Source organism: Suncus etruscus, chromosome 7, assembly GCF_024139225.1.
Source record: "Suncus etruscus isolate mSunEtr1 chromosome 7, mSunEtr1.pri.cur, whole genome shotgun sequence".
Classification (NCBI taxonomy): domain Eukaryota; kingdom Metazoa; phylum Chordata; class Mammalia; order Eulipotyphla; family Soricidae; genus Suncus; species Suncus etruscus.
This window is the reverse complement of record NC_064854.1, coordinates 26510174-26533457: the sequence shown is the minus strand read 5'-3', so window position 1 is coordinate 26533457 and position 23284 is coordinate 26510174. Positions and strand designations below refer to the sequence as shown.

General features: G+C 41.4%; 1 protein-coding gene across 3 annotated transcripts in view; it reads right to left on the bottom strand.

Annotated features, from left to right (window-relative positions):
- MLLT10 (MLLT10 histone lysine methyltransferase DOT1L cofactor) overlaps positions 1-23284 on the bottom strand; it is a 113906-nt gene that overhangs the window by 58920 nt on the left and 31702 nt on the right. For 2 of the 3 annotated variants that reach the window (XM_049777753.1, XM_049777754.1), the window contains exons 5-9: positions 16574-16683; positions 12633-12736; positions 10408-10501; positions 7808-7903; positions 1485-1580 (exon numbers count right to left, since the gene is read on the bottom strand). In XM_049777753.1, the coding sequence (XP_049633710.1) occupies positions 1485-1580; positions 7808-7903; positions 10408-10501; positions 12633-12736; positions 16574-16683 (500 nt within the window). The remainder of the gene's footprint in view (positions 1-1484; positions 1581-7807; positions 7904-10407; positions 10502-12632; positions 12737-16573; positions 16684-23284) is intronic. The other variant, XM_049777755.1, reaches the window with a different exon arrangement.

Sequence of the window (23284 nt, the reverse complement as noted above, 5' to 3'; positions counted from 1 at the left end):
GGGAGGGAAGGGGGAGATGGAGAGAACCATGTGGTTTTAGGTTTGGAAAAAGAGAAACCAATTTAGTCCAATCAACCTTCTTAATTTTTAGAAGGAGGAAGGAGGGGCAGGAGAGATAGCATGGAGGTAAGTGTTTGCCTTGCATGCACAAGAATGGCGGTTCGAATCCTGGCATCCCATATGGTCCCCGAGCCTGCAAGGAGAGATTTCTGAGTGTAGAGCCAGGAGTAACCCCTGAGTACTGCCGGGTGTGACCCAAAAACCAAAAAAAAAAAAAAAAAAAAAAAAAGAGGAGGAAGGAATTAATTCTGCATCTTTCCCTCAACATATCATGCCCACAGTTTTTACTGATAATAGTAACTCCAGTTCTTAGATCTACAGGTCAGAATCTTACAGTCACTTAGATCATCTCTCTTATCTGTCTTCATAACAATTTTTTATTGGGCCCTTCTTTTAAGGCATTCAAAATCTATACTTTCCCCTCTTCCTACACTATTAAAACCTATCTCTGGTTATTCCAACAACCTAATAAACCTCTACTTTTATTTCTGACCCTATCTTTGCTATTTCATAGCAGTCAGAAGCCTATCCAAAGCCTCAATCATACTGTTTTACATCTCTTAGTTCAGAACACAGGAATAGATTTCATTCAAACAATAAAAAACATAGGGCCAGAGCAAGAGCACAGCAGTAGGGCGTTTGCCTTGCATGCAGCCAGCCAGGTTCAATCCTTGACGTTCCATAGAGTATCCCCACCCCCACCCCCAAGCCTTCCAGGAGTGATTTCTGAGAGCAGAGCCAGGAGTAACTCCTGAGGGCTGCTGGGTGTGGCCCCAAAACAAATCAACAAATATAAATACTAAGTCCTATGATGACTTAGCCTGGCTTCATCTTCTATGGTACTTACCCCTACCTTTATTCCAACCACCTCCAAACCGCTGTTCATTTTTATGATAACCACATGATAATTATCTTTTAGCAAGGAAGAAGCAGTGTGCTTGGAATGAACTCAGAACCCTAGAATTCAAGGCACATGCCCAAACACGAAGTTAAAGACATGGCCAATAACCTCAAACTATTTAGCAGTGAGGGGCCAGGAAGATAACTAAAAAGGATGGGGTGTGTGCCTTGGATGTAGGAGGCAGGACTGGCACCAGTCTCCCAAGTCCATTCAGCAAGGCTGAATATTGCCAGGAGTGGTCCTCAGAGCACTTCTGAGACACTCTGGCTTCCCAACCACAACAAAGTCATAGGGAGGCCTCCCAGGGTAAAATCCTAATCACAATTTTAGATTTCAGAACAATTGCCCCCAAATTGTTCTTACTGAACATTCTTCAGAACTGTAGCCAGAAGAGGACTAAGGAACAAAAATTGTAAAATGCTTAATACAGGGTAAGAAAACAAAGAAGTTAGAGCACAAGGAAGCTGGGAGTAGAAATCCTTCTTACAGGCAAAAATTAGCACATAATGAATAACAAACTTACTTTTTCTGTAGTAACGGTCAAGGATGGAACCAAGGCAGGTGCTGGTTCCGGCTGCTTCTTGTGTTTTTGTTTGTGTTTGTCCTTTTCTTTATATTTCTAAACATGAATACAAGTAAAACCCCATTGAAACTTAAATTAGTCCAGATATGCAAACAGTAAAGAGGAAATCTTTTTATACATTCAGTAATTTTAAATGTTTATGAATACTTACACCTGGGAGCCCATTCCCTATACACAGACAATGTGATGTGTATCCAAGGCTAACACGAGGACAGACACTAGGAGGAGCAGAGACAGCTCGGCGAGCTGAGTCCAACCCATCTCCAGCACTGAGTGATCCCAATAGCAAAGTAATTAATTTAATAGTAGTAATGCTAGCAGAAGTTATTCGGTTGTTTTGTTTCTTAGAGAGAGGTAGAACCACATCTGGCAGTAACGGGGATTATTTCCTAGCTCCGCTCAAGGCATCAGGGATGAAATCAGGGTTGGCTGTACTGTACATAAGGCAGGTACCTAAACCTCTACATTTTCTCTCTAGCCCAGGGGAGATGGAGGGGTGACAGCCCCACTCCCAATTGTACTCACACCCAACTGCACTCCTGGCTCTGTGCTCGGGATCTCTGTTGGTGAGAACAAACCTGGGAACAAACCCAGGTCAGCCTGTGCAGGGCAAGCACCCTATCCACTGGACTCTCTTCAGCCCCTAAGTCACATTAATGACTTCAGCTCCTTTATCCGTTACCAACCGAAAATATTGTTTGTTACATTCCTAGGTAGCAAGCTAAAATACCAAATAGTTTGATGTACACTTTATAAATGGCAATTTAAAGCCTGCACCACACTTTTGCAGAAAAGTGTCTGATTATCATTCACCAAGCGTTAAATTCTACTGTCCCCAAACCTAGAAGTGATGGAACAGAAATTCAGAATAAATGTTCTCCCAGATTTACTGAAAAATGAATAAGTCATTATCTCTGACAGAAATAATTCAAAGTTCTGGAGCTGGAGTAGCACAAAGAGCAGGGCATTTGCCTCACAAGCGAAAGAGCGAGGTTCAATCTCTGGCATCCCATATGGTCCCCTGAGCCTGCCAGAAATAATTTCTAAGTGCAGAGCCAGGAGTAATCAGAGTGTCATCAAGTGTGACTTCAAAACCAAAAAAAAAAAGTAATTCCAGGTTCTGATACCACAACTTTGCTCTGAAGTGTTAAAACTAAATGGAAACATCAGAAGTCCAACTTTAGGCTGGAGAGATAGCACAGCAGTAGGGCGTTTGCCTTGCACACAGCTGATTCAGGACAGACAGTGGTTCGAATACTGGCATCCTATTTGGTCCCCGGAGCCTACCAGGAGTCATTTCTGAGCGCAGAGCCAGCGCTGCTGGGTGTGACCCAAAAACCAACACCCCCCCCCAAAAGTCAAGCAGTCAAATTACTAGAAAGAGCAGCACAAGAATGTTTCCCAGGGCCTGGGCAGGTAGGAAAGGAGGAGAGGGTCACTGTTTAACGCCTGCAGTTTCAGTCTTGCAAGATAAGGCACCCTGCAGAAGAAGTTGTGCAAACTCCATTATACATATTTTTCTTTCTTTCTTTCTTTTTTTTTTTTTTTTTTTTTTTTTTTTTGGTTTTTGGGCCACACCTGGCAACTCTCAGGGGTTACTCCTGGCTATCTGCTCAGAAATAGCTCCTGGCAGGCATGGGGACCATATGGGATGCCGGGATTCGAACCAACCACCTTAGGTCCTGGATCGGCTACTTGCAAGGCAAACGCCACTGTGCTATCTCTCAGGTCCCATATATTTTTCTTTACCCATTCCATTCTTGGCTAGTCTATGGAGGCATGGAGTAGCACATGCACATTACCCATACCCAGCCCTGCTCAGGGCTTACCTAACTCCATGCTGTGATCACACCTAGTAGTAGTCCTTAGGAGACCAAATATGGTTAAACCTAGATTGGCCACAGGCGAAACAAGTACTTTGCCCACTGCACACTCTCTCCAATCCCAGTGTTTTTATTTTAAATTTGGAGTAACACCCAAAGATGTTCAAAGGTTATTCCTGGCTCTGTGCTAAGGAATTACCCCTAGCAGTGTTCAGAGGACCATTGTGAGATGCTGGAGATGGAAAAATAAAAGCCTGGTTTGGATGTGTGCAAGGCAAAGACACTCCTACTATGCTATAGCTCTGGAGCTCTAGACCTTTACAGACTTTTTGTTTGGGAGCCATTCCCCTGAGGGTGCAGGGGCTATTCCTGCTATGACTCAAGGGGCACTTCCAAGAACCCCCAGGGACAACAGTGAGCTAAGAACAGAACAAAACCAAAACCAAATATGAAGCAGCACATCCTAAGCCTACTGAACTAACTCTCGGCCTCTTCCTTTTACTTTCAAGTTTACAAATAAACAAAAACCAAGCAGAATCACCGCTGTACAGTAGTTTGTTTGCATGCAGTCAGTCCCTATTTGATCCCTGGAATCCCGTAAGTTCCCCAAGTCTACCTGGAATATTTCCTGAGTGTAGAGCCAGAATGAAGCTCTGAGCAATACCAGGTGTGGCCAAAAAAAATGAAGTAAAATACAACTAGGAGGGCCCGGAGATATAGCACAGTGGCGTTTGCCTTGCAAGCAGCCGATCCAGGACCAAAGGTGGTTGGTTCGAATCCCGGTGTCCCATATGGTCCCCCGTGCCTGCCAGGAGCTATTTCTGAGCAGACAGCCAGGAGTAACCCCTGAGCGCCGCCGGGTATGGCCCAAAAACCAAAAAAAAAAAAAAAAAAAAATACAACTAGGAGCTGAAGAGATAACATAGCATGCATGCACTTGCTTTCATACAGCCAACCCAAGCTCAAATCTCAGCATCCCATATGATCCCCTAAGCACCACCAGGAGTGTATCCTGAGTGTAGATCCAAGAATAACCCCTGAGCATTGCTTGGGTGCAGCCCCAAAACCAAAAAATTAAAAATAATTTAAAATATGGGGCCAGAGTAATAGCACAGCAGGTAGGGCATTTGCTTTGCACACAGATGACCCTGGTTCAATCTCTGGTATATGGTCCTCTGAGCTGCCAGGAGTGTATTATAAGCACAGACCCAGGAGTTACCCCTGAAACACCACCAGCTGTGGCCCAAAAATGGAAAATATAGGTAACTAACTTGTTGGAGACCAGAGAATTCAGGGGCATGTGCTTAGTCTGTTTTGGGGGTATCATCAGGTATGGTCTCAAAACAAAGCAGCTAAGAAAAAAATTATTAACACAATGTTCCATTGGTATGAGAGGCATCAGAGCAGCACACTTGGCTACCACAGTTAAGAAATCCTAAAAATAGGGCCGGGCGGTGGCGCTAAAGGTAAGGTGCCTGCCTTGCCTGCGCTAGCCTTGGACGGACCGCGGTTCGATCCCCCAGTGTCCCATATGGTCCCCCAAGCCAGGAGCTACTTCTGAGCACATAGCCAGGAGTAACCCCTGAGCATTACCGGGTGTGGCCCAAAAATAAAAAAAAAATAAAAAAAAGAAATCCTAAAAATAGCCAACCCTAAAACGAGAAATAAAATACATCTCTTGGGGCCAGAGCAATAGCACAGCAGGTAGGGCATTTGCCTTGCACACAGGTTCAATCCCTGGTGTCCCATATGGTCTCTGAGCTTGCCAGGAGTAATTTCTGAACACAGAGTCAGGAGTAACCCCTGAGCCAAGACAAATATGGCCCATTAAAAAAAAAAAAAAGTAAAGTATCTCTCAACCTTCATTTATTACCCCCCAAGAATGTTTTCACTGGCAACAGCTCCTTTTCTGTTAAGCAACAATAAATAATAGATCTTTAAAATGAGCGTCACCGGGTGTGGCCCAAAAACCAAAAAAAAATAAAATAAAATAAAAGAGGGCAAAGGTAACTACCTGTCGCTGAATTAAGGAGCAAACAGATTTATAACTAGTATAACTGGTATAACTAGTTAGTACTGAAAGCATCTCCGAAGACAGCACTTTCATTCAGAGTAAACTTGGTTTTAAAACAGTATGCACTAGTTAAGAAAGGGAAGAGTCTAGGAATCAAATGAATTAGTATGAGTCATCACAACAAAATAAACCCAAAATCTTAAATAATGATCTACAACTCGGTCTTGGGCCAGATCCATTGTGAAGTGGGAGCTTCACCAAGAGACCAGCCAGCTGAGAGGTGCCTCGCCCCGTCCTAACCAGTTCTGTCTCCTCTGCCTACTAGCAGACCTTCTGCCAGTACACACTGTCCTTTTTCAAAAAAAAGAAAAATCTATTTTATAATGAACATTAGGAATCCTCAAACAATTGCAGAATGGAATTGAACTCTTCCTATATGTGCCATATAAGATATGTAATTTTGGTTCCCTTTAAAATACATACCAGGGCACGCAGCTAGAGTCTCTAGCAGGTAAGGAGCTTACCAAGCACAGTGCCAAGTGTGTGCCCTGAGCACCCCCCATTATGGTCTGAAGTCAAAAGATAAAAGTATACATTATTTTAAAAATACTAAATCCTGAGGCCAGAGCAATGGCACAGCAATAGGGCGTTTACCTTGCATGCGGCTGACGCAAAAGGCCCTGGATCTCAGTTCGATCCCCCGGTGTACCATATGGTCCCCCAAGCCAGGAACGATTTCTGAGTGCAGAGCCAGGAGTAACCCTTGAGCACCACTGAGTGTGACTAAAACTGCAGCCCCCGCCCCCCAAAAAAGTGCAATATTGACACTAACTACACACAAATACACAGAAACCTCACAATTGCTCTAAAGGTACATATAAAAATTGACCATCATCTCACTCAAGTAAAAATAAAACTAAACATCTAAGCTTTTGAAATGTTCACCTTGAAATAAGACACAATAAATTCACTAGAAGCTCTAATAAATTCACTAGAAGCTCTATTTTTATTTTTATTTCTATTTTTTGGGATTTTTTGGGCCACACCCGGCATTGCTCAGGGGTTACTCCTGGCTGTCTGCTCAGAAATAGTTCCTGGCAGGCACGGGGGACCATATGGGACACCGGGAATCGAACCAACCACCTTTGGTCCTGGATTGGCTGCTTGCAAGGCAAACGCCACTGTGCTATCTCTCCGGGCCCGAAGCTCTATTATTTTTAACAGTACATTTCAACCACCTTCCCAAATACTAAATCCTAAATGTGAAATGTTAAATTATCTACTTTTTTTCTCCCCGGCCACACCAGGTGACACTCAGGAGTTTCTCCTGGCTATGCACTCAGAAATCGCTCCTTGCTAATTAATTTTGGGGCCACACACCATACTCTGCATTCAGGAATTGCTCCTATTGGTGCTCTAGGGCACCATATGAAATGCCACAGATCAAACTTAAATCGGCTGCATGCAAGACAAGGGCCCTATCCGCCCCTCTATCACTCCAGCCCTCATTTTTTTTCTGATTAAAGACACCTTTTGCAGTATATCTTAAAAAAAAAAAAAATCCAGAGATGCATCCCCTTTTCATATATTTGCAATATGACTTACGAATGATTCTATGGCTGTACTAAGGATACAGATACTTAGCTTATTAAAAATTATTCATACCCTTTAATATGACTAAAATATAAGAAAAATCAGGCAAGTCAGAAAACTGATTAGTGTTAGGCAAGCATTTAGTGTTTTAATAAAAAGAGAAGATTTTTCAGTGTTACATTTAGACATAAAAGAATATAACAGGGGCCGGAGAGATAGGACAGTGGCAAGGCGTTTGCCTTGCACACAGCTGATTCGAACAGAAGGTGGTTTGAATCTTATATCCGTATAGTCCACCGTGCCTGCCAGGAGACTTCTGAGCATGGAGCCAGGAGTAACCCCTGAGCAATGCAGGGTGTGACTCAAAAACAAAACAAACAAAAAAGAATAATAATAATAAATCACCAGCATCTCTGGGGATGACAGAACAGAGGGATACCAGAGAAGAAAGTATAGAATTTTATGACTAGTCTTTAATAAAGGAGAATGATTGGTGAAATTTTAGTTGATGGGAAATAATTACATAACAGACAGCAACAAACTATTATTGGCAGTCACCCAGAGATTTCACAAGATGACCACAATAACAAATTCAAGAAATCCGTTATGCTTTTCAATCATAAAATTTTCCAGTGAAATGGATATGATCAAATTCAAATATGGCATTATTTTATACCTACTCTTTGACTCAAGACTCTTCTGCTACTCAAAATTGGTCTATATTTCAATGTGTCCATTAAAGTATCAAGAAATTAATTTTATCTAAAAAAGGAAAAAATTCTATTCAGTAGATGTGCTTACTACGTATACTTAGCAACAACAAATCCACTTACTTTTTTCTCTTTCTCATGATGTTTATCCTGAGAGTGAGAGGAGGAATCACTTAAACTTTGATCATATGACCTATTAGATCCCCGTTTGCTCTTTTTCTACAAAAGAAAATATATATACATATATGTATATGTATATAAAACTTGTAATAATCTTTTTGGCTTAAACTAAGTCATGTGTGAATGATGCTGAAATGAGGCTTTTGAAAAGTCGACTTTATATATAGTCTGATGTAAACACTACTCATATGTTGTCTTTGGTTATAAAGGAACATCTAATCCTAAATTTGATATTAATGCCATATTTTTATAAATTTATTTAAATGTGAAAGTAGATTAAATTTTGCTATGACCAGTGGCTTACAAGTCACTTTAGCATAAAACCGCACTAAAGAAAATAATTATGTTTTCAAGGCTAATTTTCTACTTTAAAGAAAAATAAAATTTAAGACAAAAATTGAGAATGCTTTATTGAAGAAGGATACCAAGACTAGAAGAAAAGAAAAGTAAACCCATAGTTACTTTATGCCACTGGGAAAAGCAAGAAGCCTTTTAATCTGATAATTTGCGTTTTAAGGCACAGTTTTCAAAAAACATAGCTCCAGGTTAAGAAAAAAATTAAAGAAAATGTCAGGCCCATGCATTTTTTCAAAGCATTACTAAAAGTATTAGGCATTTATTTTAAAATATGCAATGATATACTGAAGAATACTGTAAGAGGTAAGATGTTTAAAACTTGGTGATGACATAATTAGTTTAAACAAAACAAATATAATTAAAAATGGTCAACTTTCATGCAGATGTTGAATAAACATTTTTCCTAACTAGAAAACAGGATGACCACCAGTAACTATCAACAAGAAAACTATCCATACAAACTTCAAAACCCAGTTTCATTCTTTCATAGATCATTTAGAAAATGAAGATTACAAAATGCTTTTAACATCAAGAAATCAAATTTTCCACTTCACTGTCTCCAAAATTCCAACAATCCTCTCTTCTCTCTAATATTTTAAATGCAGAAAGCAGATTAGAAACATAAGCTGCTCATTTCATGTTTTTTTAAAGGCCTTCTCATGTTATTAGCCATTTTTTTAATTTGATGAATGAATAAAAATAGTCCTGGATCATATAAGGAAACAGTTATCACTTTTAAAACAAATTCAAAAACTAAAAGAATATTAAGAAGCCTTAAACGTTCAGTATACAAGTATACAAAAAATAAGAATACAAACTTAGGACATTCAAGAACTATTGCTCCTTTAAAGGAACATAGACACAGAATAAATTAAATATTAACTCAATAATCCTTGCTTTCTGTTATATAGCAAACATTGACAAATATAATATACCCCAAAACTGAAATATGAATATATTTTCTTTGAGGTGTTGTCACTTATGTTGTACAGCACATCCCGGTCATACGTGAGTGATGATACCCTGAGTTGGTGGGACTCCCAAGACACTTGGCACCCTGGGAACTAGCAGATGTAGCCCCAGTAGCTCCCAGCTCACCACCAAATTCAAGCATTGTGAACCTAAGCCTCAAGCGTATCTCCCCAAAGGAAAAATACAGGAAGGGAGGAAAAAGATTTCTCAAAATTTGTAGCCAGGGGCCAGAATACAGCAGGCAGGGAGGGAAATTGCACTCTATAGATGGCTGGCATAGGTTCATTTCATGGTATCACAGATGGTACCCCAAGCGCTGTCAGAAGTGATCCTTGAGTGCAGTCAGGAGTAAACCCTGAGCACCATTGGATGTCCCCACCCACCCCCGAAAAAATTTAACCAAGAAGTAATAATAACAGGAAACAGTTCTTACTTCAGGGGCTGGGATAGAACAGCGAGTAGATGTGTTTCTTGCCGAACACACAGCTGACCGGGGTTTGATCCCCAGCATCCCATATGGTCCCCTGAGCCTGCCAGGAGAGATTCCTGAATGCAGAGTCAAGAATAACCCCCTGAACATGGCCAGGTATGGCCACAAAACAAACAAACGAAAAAAGGTTCTTATTTCAGTTTTGCTATCTTCTAGTGAACAAAAATAAATAGTAACATCAAGAAAAGAAACAAGCCGTAAGAAATAGAAAATGCGGGGCCGGAGAGATAGCATGGAGGTAAGGCGTTTGCCTTTCATGCAGGAGGTCATCGGTTCAAATCCCGGCACCCCATATGGTCCCCCGTGCCTGCCAGGAGCAATTTCTGAGCCTGGAGCCAGAAATAACCCCTGAGCACTGCCGGGTGTGACCCAAAAACCACAAAAAAAAAAAAAAAAAAAAAGAAATAGAAAATGCATAATGTAAAAAACCAATTTAACTAAAAATACAAAATTACAGCTCTTTACTATTTGCTTTTTAAAATGTATAGAAGTACTTTAAATGTTAATATATGTTCTAAATTAGACTATTTTAGAAGTCACACATATGAGAATTTTAACCTTAAAATTACATTATCAGATCTCTTCATTTTCTTTATTAAAGGACATGCTAAGCAATCTTAAGAAACATGGGGGAAGGATGTTCTATCATACCTTTTTTGAGAAATGTCAACTCAATTTTCAAAATTAATTATTGTTTAAATATTAAATCAAGACAAATTCTTACCAGCTTACTAAAATGGTATTTACAGTAGCCACAGTATTGGACATTATCTGCACCATTACCTTCTTCTTCACAAAGTAGTCCAGCAAATTGAGCACTGAAAACAAAAGCCAGGTATATGAATAAAATTCAAATTATATGGTATGTGTGTACATGTATAACCCAAGTAAAATTCACTTCCAAGCATGTATATATGCATGAAAATTTCTTGCAACAGGGCCGAAGCCATAATACAGTCACGTAGGTATTTGCCTTGGACATCACCGACCCGGGTTCAATCCCCAGCACCAATAAGGTTCCCTGAGCCCCACCAGGAATGAACCCGGGGTTCATTCCAGGAGTAAGCGCCCCTGAATGGGACCAATAATTTTTTTTTCCCCTGGGACAAAGGAGAAATAAAAGTTTTACTCTGTTGAAGTATATTTCACTCCCAATCATCAACTAATTTTTTTGAGTTACATTTATTATTTTTCCTCCATCTTTTAATACAAAGGCATTCTACTATATCAAAACATGCTTTCTTTTAAGATCACTCCCAATAACTATTACTTCATCTTAATTTTTTTAATCTGTATCACCTTATAAGTAAATATAACAAAGAGGATTTCCACACATGCTTCTAAGGGACTGAAATGGCATTACAAATAGCATTTGTTATGTCTACTAAAAAAATGTCATTCACTCCCTGCCAAAACAATTTGGCAACGACAAATGGTTCAAGATAATACAACACAGTACTGTGGCACTGAGAGGGAAGGGAGACCAAAAAAAAAAAGAGCTTAAAAAAAGAATCATAACTCGTATAATAAAAATGCAATTCGGGCCAGAGAGATAGTGTGGAGGTAAGGCGTTTGCCTTGCATGCAGGTCGCTGGTTCGAATTCTGGCGTCCCATATGGTCCCCCGGGCCTGCCAGGAGTGATTTCTGAGTGTAGAGCCAGGAGTAACCCCTGAGTGCTTCCGGTGTGACCCAAAAACCAAAAATAAAATAAAATTTAAAAAAATGCAATCCAAAATATGGGGTAGGGAGTCAGCTGGCAAGACTTGGGGCTAGTCTATTTCTGTCTGGGGGTCACTCCAGACAGTACTATAGGGATCCTATGTTGCATGTTTCATGCAAGACAAGCACCTGAAGCCCTGTAACTTCTCTCCAGCCCTATTACTTCTATTTTTAACAATATACATCACCTACGATCAGTCCAGGTTCAGAGATCCCTAGTACCATAATGCTCCCTTAGCACCCAGCACCATGGGAACAGTCCCCAAGCACAGAGCCCAGAAGTGAGGTCCTCCTCCAAGAGTAGCCCAAATAAGGCAATTGCAATCCATGGGCAAACCCTGGTTTAATCCCTGACACCACAACCAGTAGTGGCCCCTGAGTACTATAAAGTGTGATCACACACACATACACACCCCAAAAAAGAGAGCTCATAATACTGACAAGGGCCAGAGCAAAAGTATAGCCTTGAACACAGCTGACCCAGTTTGAATTCTATATGAACCACTGAGCCCACCAGGATTACTTCCGGAGTGGAGAGCTCTGAGCACCGCTAGGTGTGGCCCAAAAAGCCAAAACCAAAGAACACTGACATGATGCCGCTTTTTCTTCCCTTGAAACACCAAAAACAAGAGAGTACTAGCGTCATTGTAATCACACTAACTATTATTACCTTTTACTTGGACAGGACACACCCAACAGATCCCATCAATGACTATAGTTCTTTCTTTCCCCACTAACAATTCAAAGGGCAGGGAACTGATACCAAAAAAAAAAAAAAATGAACATGAGTAACACACTGGAACCAGGGCTCACCTGCTGAAAATTCCAAATCTAGTGAATACAACCAATTAACAGAATTCTACTGAATCTAAATAGGAAATTCTAAATAAAATGCCTCACAAAAACTTGCTGAAAATAATATTTGGGTATCTAACAAAGTCTTTTTTTTCTTTTTTTCTTTCTTTTCTTTTTTTTTTTGTTTTTTTCGGCCACACCCACTTGATGTTCAGGGGTTACTCCTGGCTAAGCGCTCAGAAACCGCCCCTGACTTGGGGGGACCATATGGGACGCTGGGGGATGAACCACGGTCCTTCCTTGGCTATCACTTGCAAGGCAGACACCTTACCTCTAGCGCCACCTCACCAGCCCCCAAAGCCTTTTTTTTCTAACAAAGTCTTTAACTTAAACTAATTCCCGGTTTCAGTCTGTGCAGTGACAGAAACACTCACCACGTCACGTGGAAAGCCTGCCGGCATCCATGCTTATTACAAGTCATGCAAGCGCCAGTGGCTGCTTTGCTTTCTCTTCCTTGTTCATCACAAATGTAGCAAGTCTGAGGGGGGAAAAACACAAACCAAGAACTAAACGATAATCCTTCTATGATTTATGGGTATGAATTTTATAATGTTACATCTTCAAAAATCAGGATCAGGCATCCTATCTAGCATATTTTGCCAAAACCATCTTTTTCACAAAAATCTCAATGTCAACAAATACCAATGTAAGTAAGACTATAGAAGTAAAGCTATGCAAAGGCATTTATTCCAAAGGAACTGTCTTCCTGAAGCTCAAAACCCCTTCAAGACTAGAAGACTCTTCACAAACACTAAGGAAGAGATTAGGACATACCCACCAGACCAGATTCTGTCCTGAGCCAGACAGAGCTCAGAGCCAGGAATTAAGCCCTGAGCACTGCCTGGTGTGGCCCAAAACCAAAACAACGAAAAAGGATTCTTTGTTTTCTACTAGAAGTAAAAACATATCTAAAGAAATATGGTCTTCTAAGAGTTCTGACATAAAAATTATCTGCCACTGGGCTAGAGAGATAGCATAGAGGTAGGGCATTTATTTGCCTTGCATGCAGAAGGACGGTGGTTCAAATCCCAGCATCCCATATGGTCCCCCCAAGCTGCCAGGTGTGATCCAAAAACACAAAATAAACAAAGAAATATTTGCCACTGGGGGAAAGTGCTGACAATATCATCTTTTCATGAAAAGATTAAACTAGAATAACAATTTACAAGGATCAATATAAAGTAAATAAAATTTCCAGTGGAATAAAAAATAATAAACAAATAATAAATAATATATTAATGTCGAACTACATACATTCAGATACCTTTTTTTTTGGGGGGGGGTTGGTTTTTGGGTCATACCCAGCATCGCTCAGGGGTTACTCCTGGCTCTACGCTCAGAAATTGCTCCTAGCAGGCAAGGGGGACCATAGGGGATGCTGAAATTTGAACCACAGTCCTTCTGCATGCAAGGCAAACACCCTACCTTTATGCTATCTCTCCAGCCCTGAGATACGGTTGTGGTTTTTTTTTGGGGGGGGGGGGTTTGGTTTTTGGGCCACACCCGGCGTTGCTCAGGGGTTACTCCTGGCTGTTTGCTCAGAAATAGCTCCTGGCAGGCATGGGGGACCATATGGGACACCGGGATTCGAACCAACCACCTTTGGTCCTGGATCGGCTGCTTGCGAGGCAAACGCCGCTGTGCTATCTCTCCGGGCCCGAGATACGTTTTTTTAAAGAAAGAAAAACTTCTAAAGTATTGCTCTAACAACTTAATTAACTTTAATATGGCCATATAGGCCCTTAAACCTAGAAAGACTTCCTTCATTGTGCACTTTGGTTCCAAATTACGCCTTTAACAATACACAACAAAGTACAAGGGCTTGGTCACATGCCATGCATGCAGTCAGCCTAGATTTGATCTGCAGCACCACATGAGTTCTCCTGAACATCACTAGGAATGATGTCTAAGTACAGAAGGCACAGATACACGTGTGCGTGCACATATTATTTTAAGGAATAAGGAAAGGTAGGGGCTTAGGGTAAAGAAATAATTCAGGGCCCGGAGAGATAGCTCAACGGCGTTTGCCTTGCAAGCAGCCGATCCAGGACCAAAGGTGGCTGGTTCGAATCCCAGTGTCCCATATGGTCCCCAGTGCCTGCCAGGAGCTATTTCTGAGCAGACAGCCAGGAGTAACCCCTGAACAACGCCGGGTGTGGCCCAAAAACCAAAAACCAAAAACCAAAAAAAAAAAAAGGAAAAAAAAGAAAAAAAAAGAAATAATTCAGAGGAATTGCCTTGCCAATATACGTCCCTGGGTTCAAATCCTTTGACTACAAAATAAGGAAAAGAGAGGGGAAAAGTGTCTAGGAAACTAATTTAAAGCCCCCTCAAGGAAAAAAAAAAAAAAAAAAAAAAAAAAGACACCTTGGGCCAGAGCACTAATACAGCAGATAGAACATTGCACTACCTTCAGTCAACCTGGGCTCAACCTCCGCTGACTCAGTTTCAATCCCCAGGATCCCCTAGTTCCCCAGAGCCTGCCCTGACTAATTTCTGAACAGAGTAACCTGTGGGTATAGAAGAGTGCAGCCCTTGCCCACACACACACACACACACACACACACACACACACACACACACACACACACACACACACACAAAAAGAGGGGGGGGGAGGAACCAAGCTAATTCTCTCTAAAAAGTAAAATTCCAGTGTCAGAGAGAAAGTACAGTGGATTGGGTACTTTCCTTGCACGGAACTGGCCCCAGTTCAATCTCTGTACCCTACATATAGGCCCCTAAGCCCCACCAGGAGTGATTCTTGAGTGCAAAGCCATAAGGAAGCCATGAGCACCACAGGGTATGGTCCAAAAAATAAAAATAAAACAAAACAAAAAAAAAATCAAAAAGCTAATTTAGACAGCAAATAAAGGCAGTATAAACTGTTCAAATTAAGTAGCAAATAATTATGAATGAATTTAAGAATTTACATTTTTGACCAACACCTAAAAGATTTAAAAAGAAAAGGACAGGGGTCAAAATGATAGTACATCAGGTAGGAGACTGCCTGCCTTATATACAGCCAACCTGGAGTTCAATCCCCAACAACCAATATGGTCCCCTAAATCCTGTCAGGAACAAATCCTGAGTGCAGAGCCAGGAGTGATCCCTGAGCAATGAACTGTACTCGTATGCATCAGTACACAGACAGACAGACAGACAGACAGACAGACAGACAGACAGACAGACAGACACACACACACACACACACACACACACACACAGAGTTAGAAACTGAGGCTAAAGGATTAACAGAGAAAGATAGCAAATATGGGCTCTTGGAAGATCATCCTACTCCCAGGGGCTTAGGGGTTGTACACTTGAACTGAGTTAACAAGCAATCATGAGAAATATTAAGTAGGTTTTGGAATGGACTTAAAAGAATTCCAGTGGGGGCCAGAGCAAAGGCACAGTGGATAGCGTATTTGGTTTGCCTTGCAAGTAGCCAAACCGGGTTTGATCCCCAACATCCCATATGGTCTCCTGAGCCTGTCAGGAGTAACTTCTGAGCATAGAGCCAGGAGTAAACCCTAAACGTGTGGCCCTAAAACAAAACAAAAACCATTCTCCTCCCCTTCTTCCTCCTCTTAAATACTCCAGATTCCAACCTTAACAAGAAAGCATGAGAGGGAAACCAAGGGGCTGAATACCCCAATGGGCTCAGAGGACAGATCACCAAGCAACAGTGTTTTTCTCAGATGTTAGAACCTAATTTGTCCTATTAAATTATAAAAACCTCCATTACAGGGGACAAGAGATAGTACGCAGATAAGGTGCTTGCTTGTCTTGCACTCAGCAAACCCAGGTTCGATCCCCAGCATCCCATACATTCCCCCAATTACCACCAGGAGTGATCCCTACCTGTGGTGGGCAGGCAGAAAATACAGCTTAAAGATTTAGAGCACCAGAAAAGCCTGAGCCACCCAGCAAAGCTCAGGGATCACCAAGACAATATCCAGTGAAGTTCAGGAGACAGTGTGGTGCCAAGGATCAAAGCCAGGTTGGGCATATGCCCATCTTCTTATCTCCCTTCCAATATTTTTTGTCTTTCTGTTTGGAGCCACATTATGTGATGCGCAGGGCTCCTGCCTTTCTGCTCAGGTGTCCCTCCTGAGCACTGGGGGGTGAGGAGGAACTATCAAACTGAGGTGGGCTGCGTACAAGGAAACCCCTGTGCTATTGCTCTAAACCCCTTTTGAATTTTAAAGAGGCCTATGATAAAAAACAGATACCAAAAAAATTTCTTCACACTTCCCAGTTTAAAAAGCAACAAATGAATATTCCGAGAGCAAGAAAAAACTAGACACTGTACCTTATTATAGCGATCATGTGGAACAGACTGTAAGACAATTGGCTCCATTGTAGAAACATTGGCAAACTGTACCTCGGGAATATACAGGGCACAGACCACATGAGCCCAACCTGGAAACAAAAACAAGGTTAGTTTCCTGTCCATAATACATTAAATAATTATTAAATTTAAATAATTATGTTTCTATTTTTTTAATGACTTTTTGGGGTCTTGGGCAAACCCAGCAATGCTCAGGACTTACTCCTGGCTCAGCATATAGGAATCCTCCTGCAGTCTCCTTAAGGGATAACCAAATGGGATACCAGAGAAAAGAACCTAGGTCAGCCTCATGCAAGTCAAGCACCCTTCCTGCTGTACTATCACTCTGGCCCTCAACTTTCAAAAAAAAAAAAAATTACTATGCTTGACCTGGAAAGTTAGTACAGTGGGGTAAGGCCTTGCATGAGGCCGATTCTGGTTCAATCCCCAACATCCCACATGGTCCTCTGAGATCAGAGTAAACCCTAAGTACTACCAAGTGTGCACACGCGCGCGCGCGCGCGCACACACACACACACACACACACACACACACACACACATCCCCAAAAAGGCAGAAAAATAGGCAGGAAATTTGCCATGTGTGCTGCCAACATGTGTTCAACTCCCCATCCCCCCTACGATTCCCCCCTTCCTAGAGTGACCCATGAATGTAGAGCCAGGAGAAATCCCTGAGTACAGGCAGATATAGCCCAAAAATCAACAACAAAACCTACTTCTAAGATAAGACAGAGGATCAAGCTCCTGCCTTGAACCTGGCCAAAACCAGTTCAATCCCAGACATCACAACATAGTCTCCTAAGCATAAAGATGGGACTGACTTTTGAGCACCACTGGGTGTGACCAGAACCCTCTCCCCCACAAAAAAAAATAACCTGATAAAATAATTGTAAAAAAATAAATAAAATATTTGAGGCCAAGAGATTACAGTGAGTAAAATGCCTATAGTTCAATCCCAGAGCACCATCTCAGTGCAGAGCCAGGAGTAAACTCTGAGCACCACCAATTCTGGTTGGTCCCAAACCCCAAAATGATACAAAAAGTTTTAAAAGTGAATACTGAAATAAAAATGTTGATGCTGTACTCTTAAAGATTTTAAACTTTTGTATTACTATCAACACTAATACTTATTACATTCAGCTTTACTGTTATATTTCCATTAAAACTTGCATTTAAAAATAAAATTAGGAGGCCGGAACAATGGCACAAGCGGTAAGTCATCTGCCTTGCACGTGCAAGGCTAGGACAGACCAGGGTTCCATCCCCCAGCGTCCCATATGATCCCCCAAGCCAGGACCGATTTCTGAGCACATAACCAGGAGTAACCCCTGAGCATCACCCGGTGTGGCCAAAAAAAAAAAAAAAAAAAGACTTACTTATTTTTTAGGGAACTGCAAATCAAACAACAAGGTCACCATACACCACAGAGATTCTCACTGTAAAGAACCACAATCAGTATTGGTATGGGAATGTCAGGTGGTCCAACCTTTTTGGAAGACAACAGGGACATCCCTCCAAAAAAATAAGAACTGAGCTTCCTTACAGTCTGGCAATTCCACTCATGGGAAGATACCCCAAGGCTCCAAAGGCACAATGCAGACGACATCTGCACTATATTCACTGCTATACCATCCACAACAGCAAAGTCTGGAAACAAACTAAAAACAAACTTTTGGAAACCAAAACAGACAAATGAATAAAGAATCTATATGAACTAAAAAAACTATGCTACATCTACACAACGAAATCCTACTCAACTGAAATCAAAGATAGAATCAAGCAAGTGGCTGCAACATGGATGGATCTGGAGAGTATTAGGTACAGGGAAGTTATCCAGAGGCAAACAGACACAGAAAGGTCTCCCTCACATGTGAAATACTGAGACAATTAGTAGAGAAATATCAAAGGCCCAAAGGCAATTGAAACTAAAACAGAATTGGTCTTCAGTATGGGAAGAGGGGAACAGATAAGTCAGGGAAGGGAACACTAGGCCCATGGAGGGATCAGGGGATGGAAAGGAAACCAGGGACATTGGTGAAGGAAAGTGGACACTGATGAAGTACTTGATGTTGGAACAAGCTACATTTTGATTAAATTTTAAGCTTAATGTATGCTTAAAATTCAGTAGTGAGGTCTTTCCGGGACGGAGTTGTGGATAAGACAGACTCTGCTGGGCCCCTTAAGCTCGGCAGACATTTTGGGGCTTCCCCCGGCTTGCTTCAACCTGGGACTTTGATCTTCTCTGGCATTCATCCCCTGACAGCTTGCCTCGGCTGAGGTGAGTCTTTCCAGGTCGAAGTTGCGGATAAAGCTGACTCTGCTGGCCCCCTTAGCCTACCTATAAGGGGTCGCAGTCCACCTAGCCAATAAATACCACCACAACACGTAGAAAAACCCACAGCATTGTGGGTGACGAAACTATGCAGACCAACATCAGCCATAGACAATGAAGATGGAAACTCTGATGATCCAACAATAGCCAACCACCTAAGCAGTCTTTCAGAAATGGAGTTTAGAGAAGAAATATGGAGGATGCTCACAGAACTCAAAGAAAGTATAGATCAGAACACTAATAAAAATCAAGAGAATATGAAGATAGAAATCAGAAAACTCCAAAATGAAATATCGGGTCAAAAACAGGTCTGAAAAACTCAGTAGACGAATTGAAGAACATAATGGATGAGCTTTCCAACAGGTTAAAAGCAGCTGAGGATAGAATTAGAGCACTGGAAGATGCGAAGCATAACAACTTTACACAGCAGAAGAGATTGGAAAAAAGCCTTAAAGCAAATGATCAGACAATGGAAAAATTACTCAAAGAATATGAGCAGATGAAAATAGAAGTCTTTGATAAGCTCAACAGAAACAACTTTAGAATCATTGGAGTCCCAGAGACCAAAGAAGAAAATCTCCAGGAAGAATCAACAGTCAAGAACATCATCACAGAGAAACTACCAGAGCTAAAAAAAACATGTGACCAAATCCTGCATGCCCGAAGAGTACCAGTAAAAAAGACCCCAGGAGAAACACCCAAGACACATCCTAGTCACAATGATGAATCCCACATATAGAGATACAATACTGCAAGCAGCAAGATCAAAAAGGGAAATTACATTCCAGGGAACATCCTTGAAATTTACAGCGGGCCTGTCACCAGAAACACTCAAGGCCAGAAGGCAGTGGTGGGATATAGTGACAAAACTCAATGAAATAAATGCTTTGCCAAGAATACTGCACCCAGCAAAACTCATTTTCAGGTTTGAAGAAAGTATGCATGGCTTCACAGATAAACAACAGCTCAAAAACTTTACAGACTCAAAACCAGCCTTAAAAACTGAAAGATCTATTCTAAAGACAAGACAGAACAAAAAACACACCAAACTTCTACACAAAGATGGCAATAAATTCCATGACAATTATTTCTCTCAATGTCAATGGACTAAATGCACCTGTTAAGAGGCACAGAGTGGGGGCCGGAGAGATAGCATGGAGGTAAGGCGTTTGCCTCTCATGCAGGAGGTCATCGGTTCGAATCCCGGCGTCCCATATATGGTCCTCCCGTGCCTGCCAGGAGCAATTTCTGAGCCTGGAGCCAGGAATAACCCCTGAGCACTGCCGGGTGTGACCCAAAAACCACAAAAAAAAAAAAAAAAAAAAAAAAAAAGAGGCACAGAGTGGCGAAATGGATCAAAAACTGAAGCCAACCTTATGCTGCCTACAAGAAACACACCTGAATAGTCAGAATAAACATAGACTCAAAATCAAAGGCTGGAGGAAAATTATTCAAGCAAACAACACCCTTAAAAAAGCAGGGGTGGCCATACTAATATCAGATGACACAAACTTTATACTCAGAAAAGTTGTAAGGGACAAAGATGGGCATTATGTACTAATCAAGGGATTTGTACAGTAGAAAGAAATCACGCTCCTAAACATACACGCACCCAATGAGGGACCAGCAAAGTATTTAATACAATTGTTGACAAATCTGAAAAAGGATATCAATAATAACACAATAATTGTGGGAGACCTCAACACAGGCTTATCAACACTTGATAGGTCAACCAAATAAAAACCCAACGAAAATATACTAGACCTGAAAAGAGAAATGGAAGAAAGAGGCCTAGTAGATATATATAGGACACTCCATCCTCAGAAACCTGGATACACATTCTTTTCCAATGTACACAGGTCATTCTCCAGGATAGACCACATGCTGGCACATAAAACATACCTCCATAAAATCAAGAAGATAGAAATTTTGCAGGCTACCTTTGCTGACCACAAGGCCCTGAAGTTAAATGTGAACTACAAAGGGACACATAAGAAAAAATTTAACACCTGGAAATTAAACAGTCTACTACTAAACAACAAGTGGGTCCGAGATGATATCAAAGAAGAAATCAAAAAATTCCTGAAAATAAACGACAATGAAAACACAAACTATCAGAACCTATGGGATACAGCAAAAGTGGTACTGAGAAGAAAATATATAGCTTTGCAAGCACACATCAGGAAGGAAGAAGGAGCATACATGAATAACTTAATAGCTTAATGACACAGCTTATAGAATTAGAAAATGATCAACAAAAGAAACTAAAAAAAGGGAGACAGAAGGAAATAACAAAGCTGAGAGCAGAAATCAATGAAATGGAAACCCAAAAAACAATCCGAAAGATCAACGAAAGCAGAAGTTGGTTCTTTGAAAAAATAAACAAGATTGATAGACCATTGGCAAAACTCACAAAGCAAAAGAGAGAGAGAGAAACTTGATAACGCGTATTAGAAATGAAAAGGGGGAGATCACTACAGATACTGCAGAGATTCAAAGGGTATTCAGAGAATACTTTGAGAAACTCTACGTCACTAAAAATGAGAACCTGTACGAAATGGATAAATTTCTGAACTCATATAACCTTCCATGGTTGAATAAAGAAGATGTAGCATATCTAAATACCCCCATCACTATTGAGGAAATTAAAACCGTAATCAAAAATTTGCCCAAAAACAAAAGCCCAGGCCCTGATGGATTCACGAATGAATTCTTTCAAACCTTTCAAGAGGAACTACTACCAATCCTGGCCAGGCTCTTTTATGAAGTTGAAAAAACAGGAACACTTCCAAATAGCTTTTATGAAGCCAACATCACCTCAATACCAAAACCAGATAGAGATGCTGCCAAAAAAGAAAATTACAGACCAATATCCCTGATGAACACAGATGCAAAGATCCTCAACAAAATCCTGGCGAACAGGATCCAGTGTCTCATCAAGGAGATCATTCACTTTGATCAAGTAGGTTTCATCCCAGGAATGCAAAGATGGTTTAACATCCATAAATCTATCAACATAATACACAACATAAACAACAAGAAAAATAAAAGGGCCCGGAGAGATAGCACAGCGGCGTTTGCCTTGCAAGCAGCCGATCCAGGACCAAAGGTGGTTGGTTCAAATCCCGGTGTCCCATATGGTCCCCCGTGCCTGCCAGGAGCTATTTCTGAGCAGACAGCCAGGAGTAACCCCTGAGCACTGCTGGGTGTGACCAAAAAAAAAAAAGAAGAAAAATAAAAATCACACGGTCATATCAATAGACGCAGAAAAAGCATTCGATAAGGTTCAACACCCATTCTTGATGAAAACTCTCAGCAAGGGCCCGGAGAGATAGCACAGTGGTGTTTGCCTTGCAAACAGCCGATCCAGGACCAAAGGTGGTTGGTTCGAATCCTGGTGTCCCATATGTCCCCTGTGCCTGCCAGGAGCTATTTCTGAGCAGACAGCAGGAGTAACCCCTGAGCAACGCTGGGTGTGGCCCAAAAACCAAAAAAAAGAAAAAAGAAAAAGAAAAAGAAAACTCTCAGCAAGATTGGAATAAAAGGAACTTTTCTCAATATAGTTAAGGCCATCTACCACAAGCCAGTGACAAATATTATCCTCAATAGAGAAAAACTAAAAGCCTTCCCTCAGGCCCGGAGAGATAGCACAGCGGGCGTTTGCCTTGCAAACAGCCAATCCTGGACCAAAGGTGGTTGGTTCGAATCCCGGTGTCCCATATGGTCCCCCGTGCCTGCCAGGAGCTATTTCTGAGCAGACAGCCAGGAGTAACCCCTGAGCACCGCCGGGTGTGGCACAAAAACCAAAAAAAAAAAAAAAAAGCCTTCCCTCTAAATTCTGGTACACGACAAGGCTGTCCTCTCTCACCACTCCTATTCAATATAGTACTGGAAGTACTTGCTATAGCGATTAGGCAAGAAAAAGATATCAAGGGAAGTCAGATAGGAAAGGAAGAAGTCAAGCTCTCACTGTTTGCAGATGACATGATATTCTACTTAGAAAACCCTAAAGACTCTACCAAAAAGCTTCTAGAAACATATAGCAAAGTGGCAGGCTACAAAATTAACACACAAAAATCAATGGCCTTTTTATACACCAATAATGATAGGGAAGAAATGGGCATTAAGAGAACAATCCAGGGCCGGCGAGGTGGCGCTAGAGGTAAGGTGTGTCTGCCTTGCAAGCGCTAGCCAAGGAAAGATCGTGACTGCAGTTCGATCCCCCGGCGTCCCATATGGTCCCCCCAAGCCAGGGGCAATTTCTGAGCCCTTAGCCAGGAGTAACCCCTGAGCATCAGATGGGTGTGGCCCGAAAAACCAAAAAAAAAAGAGAGAACAATC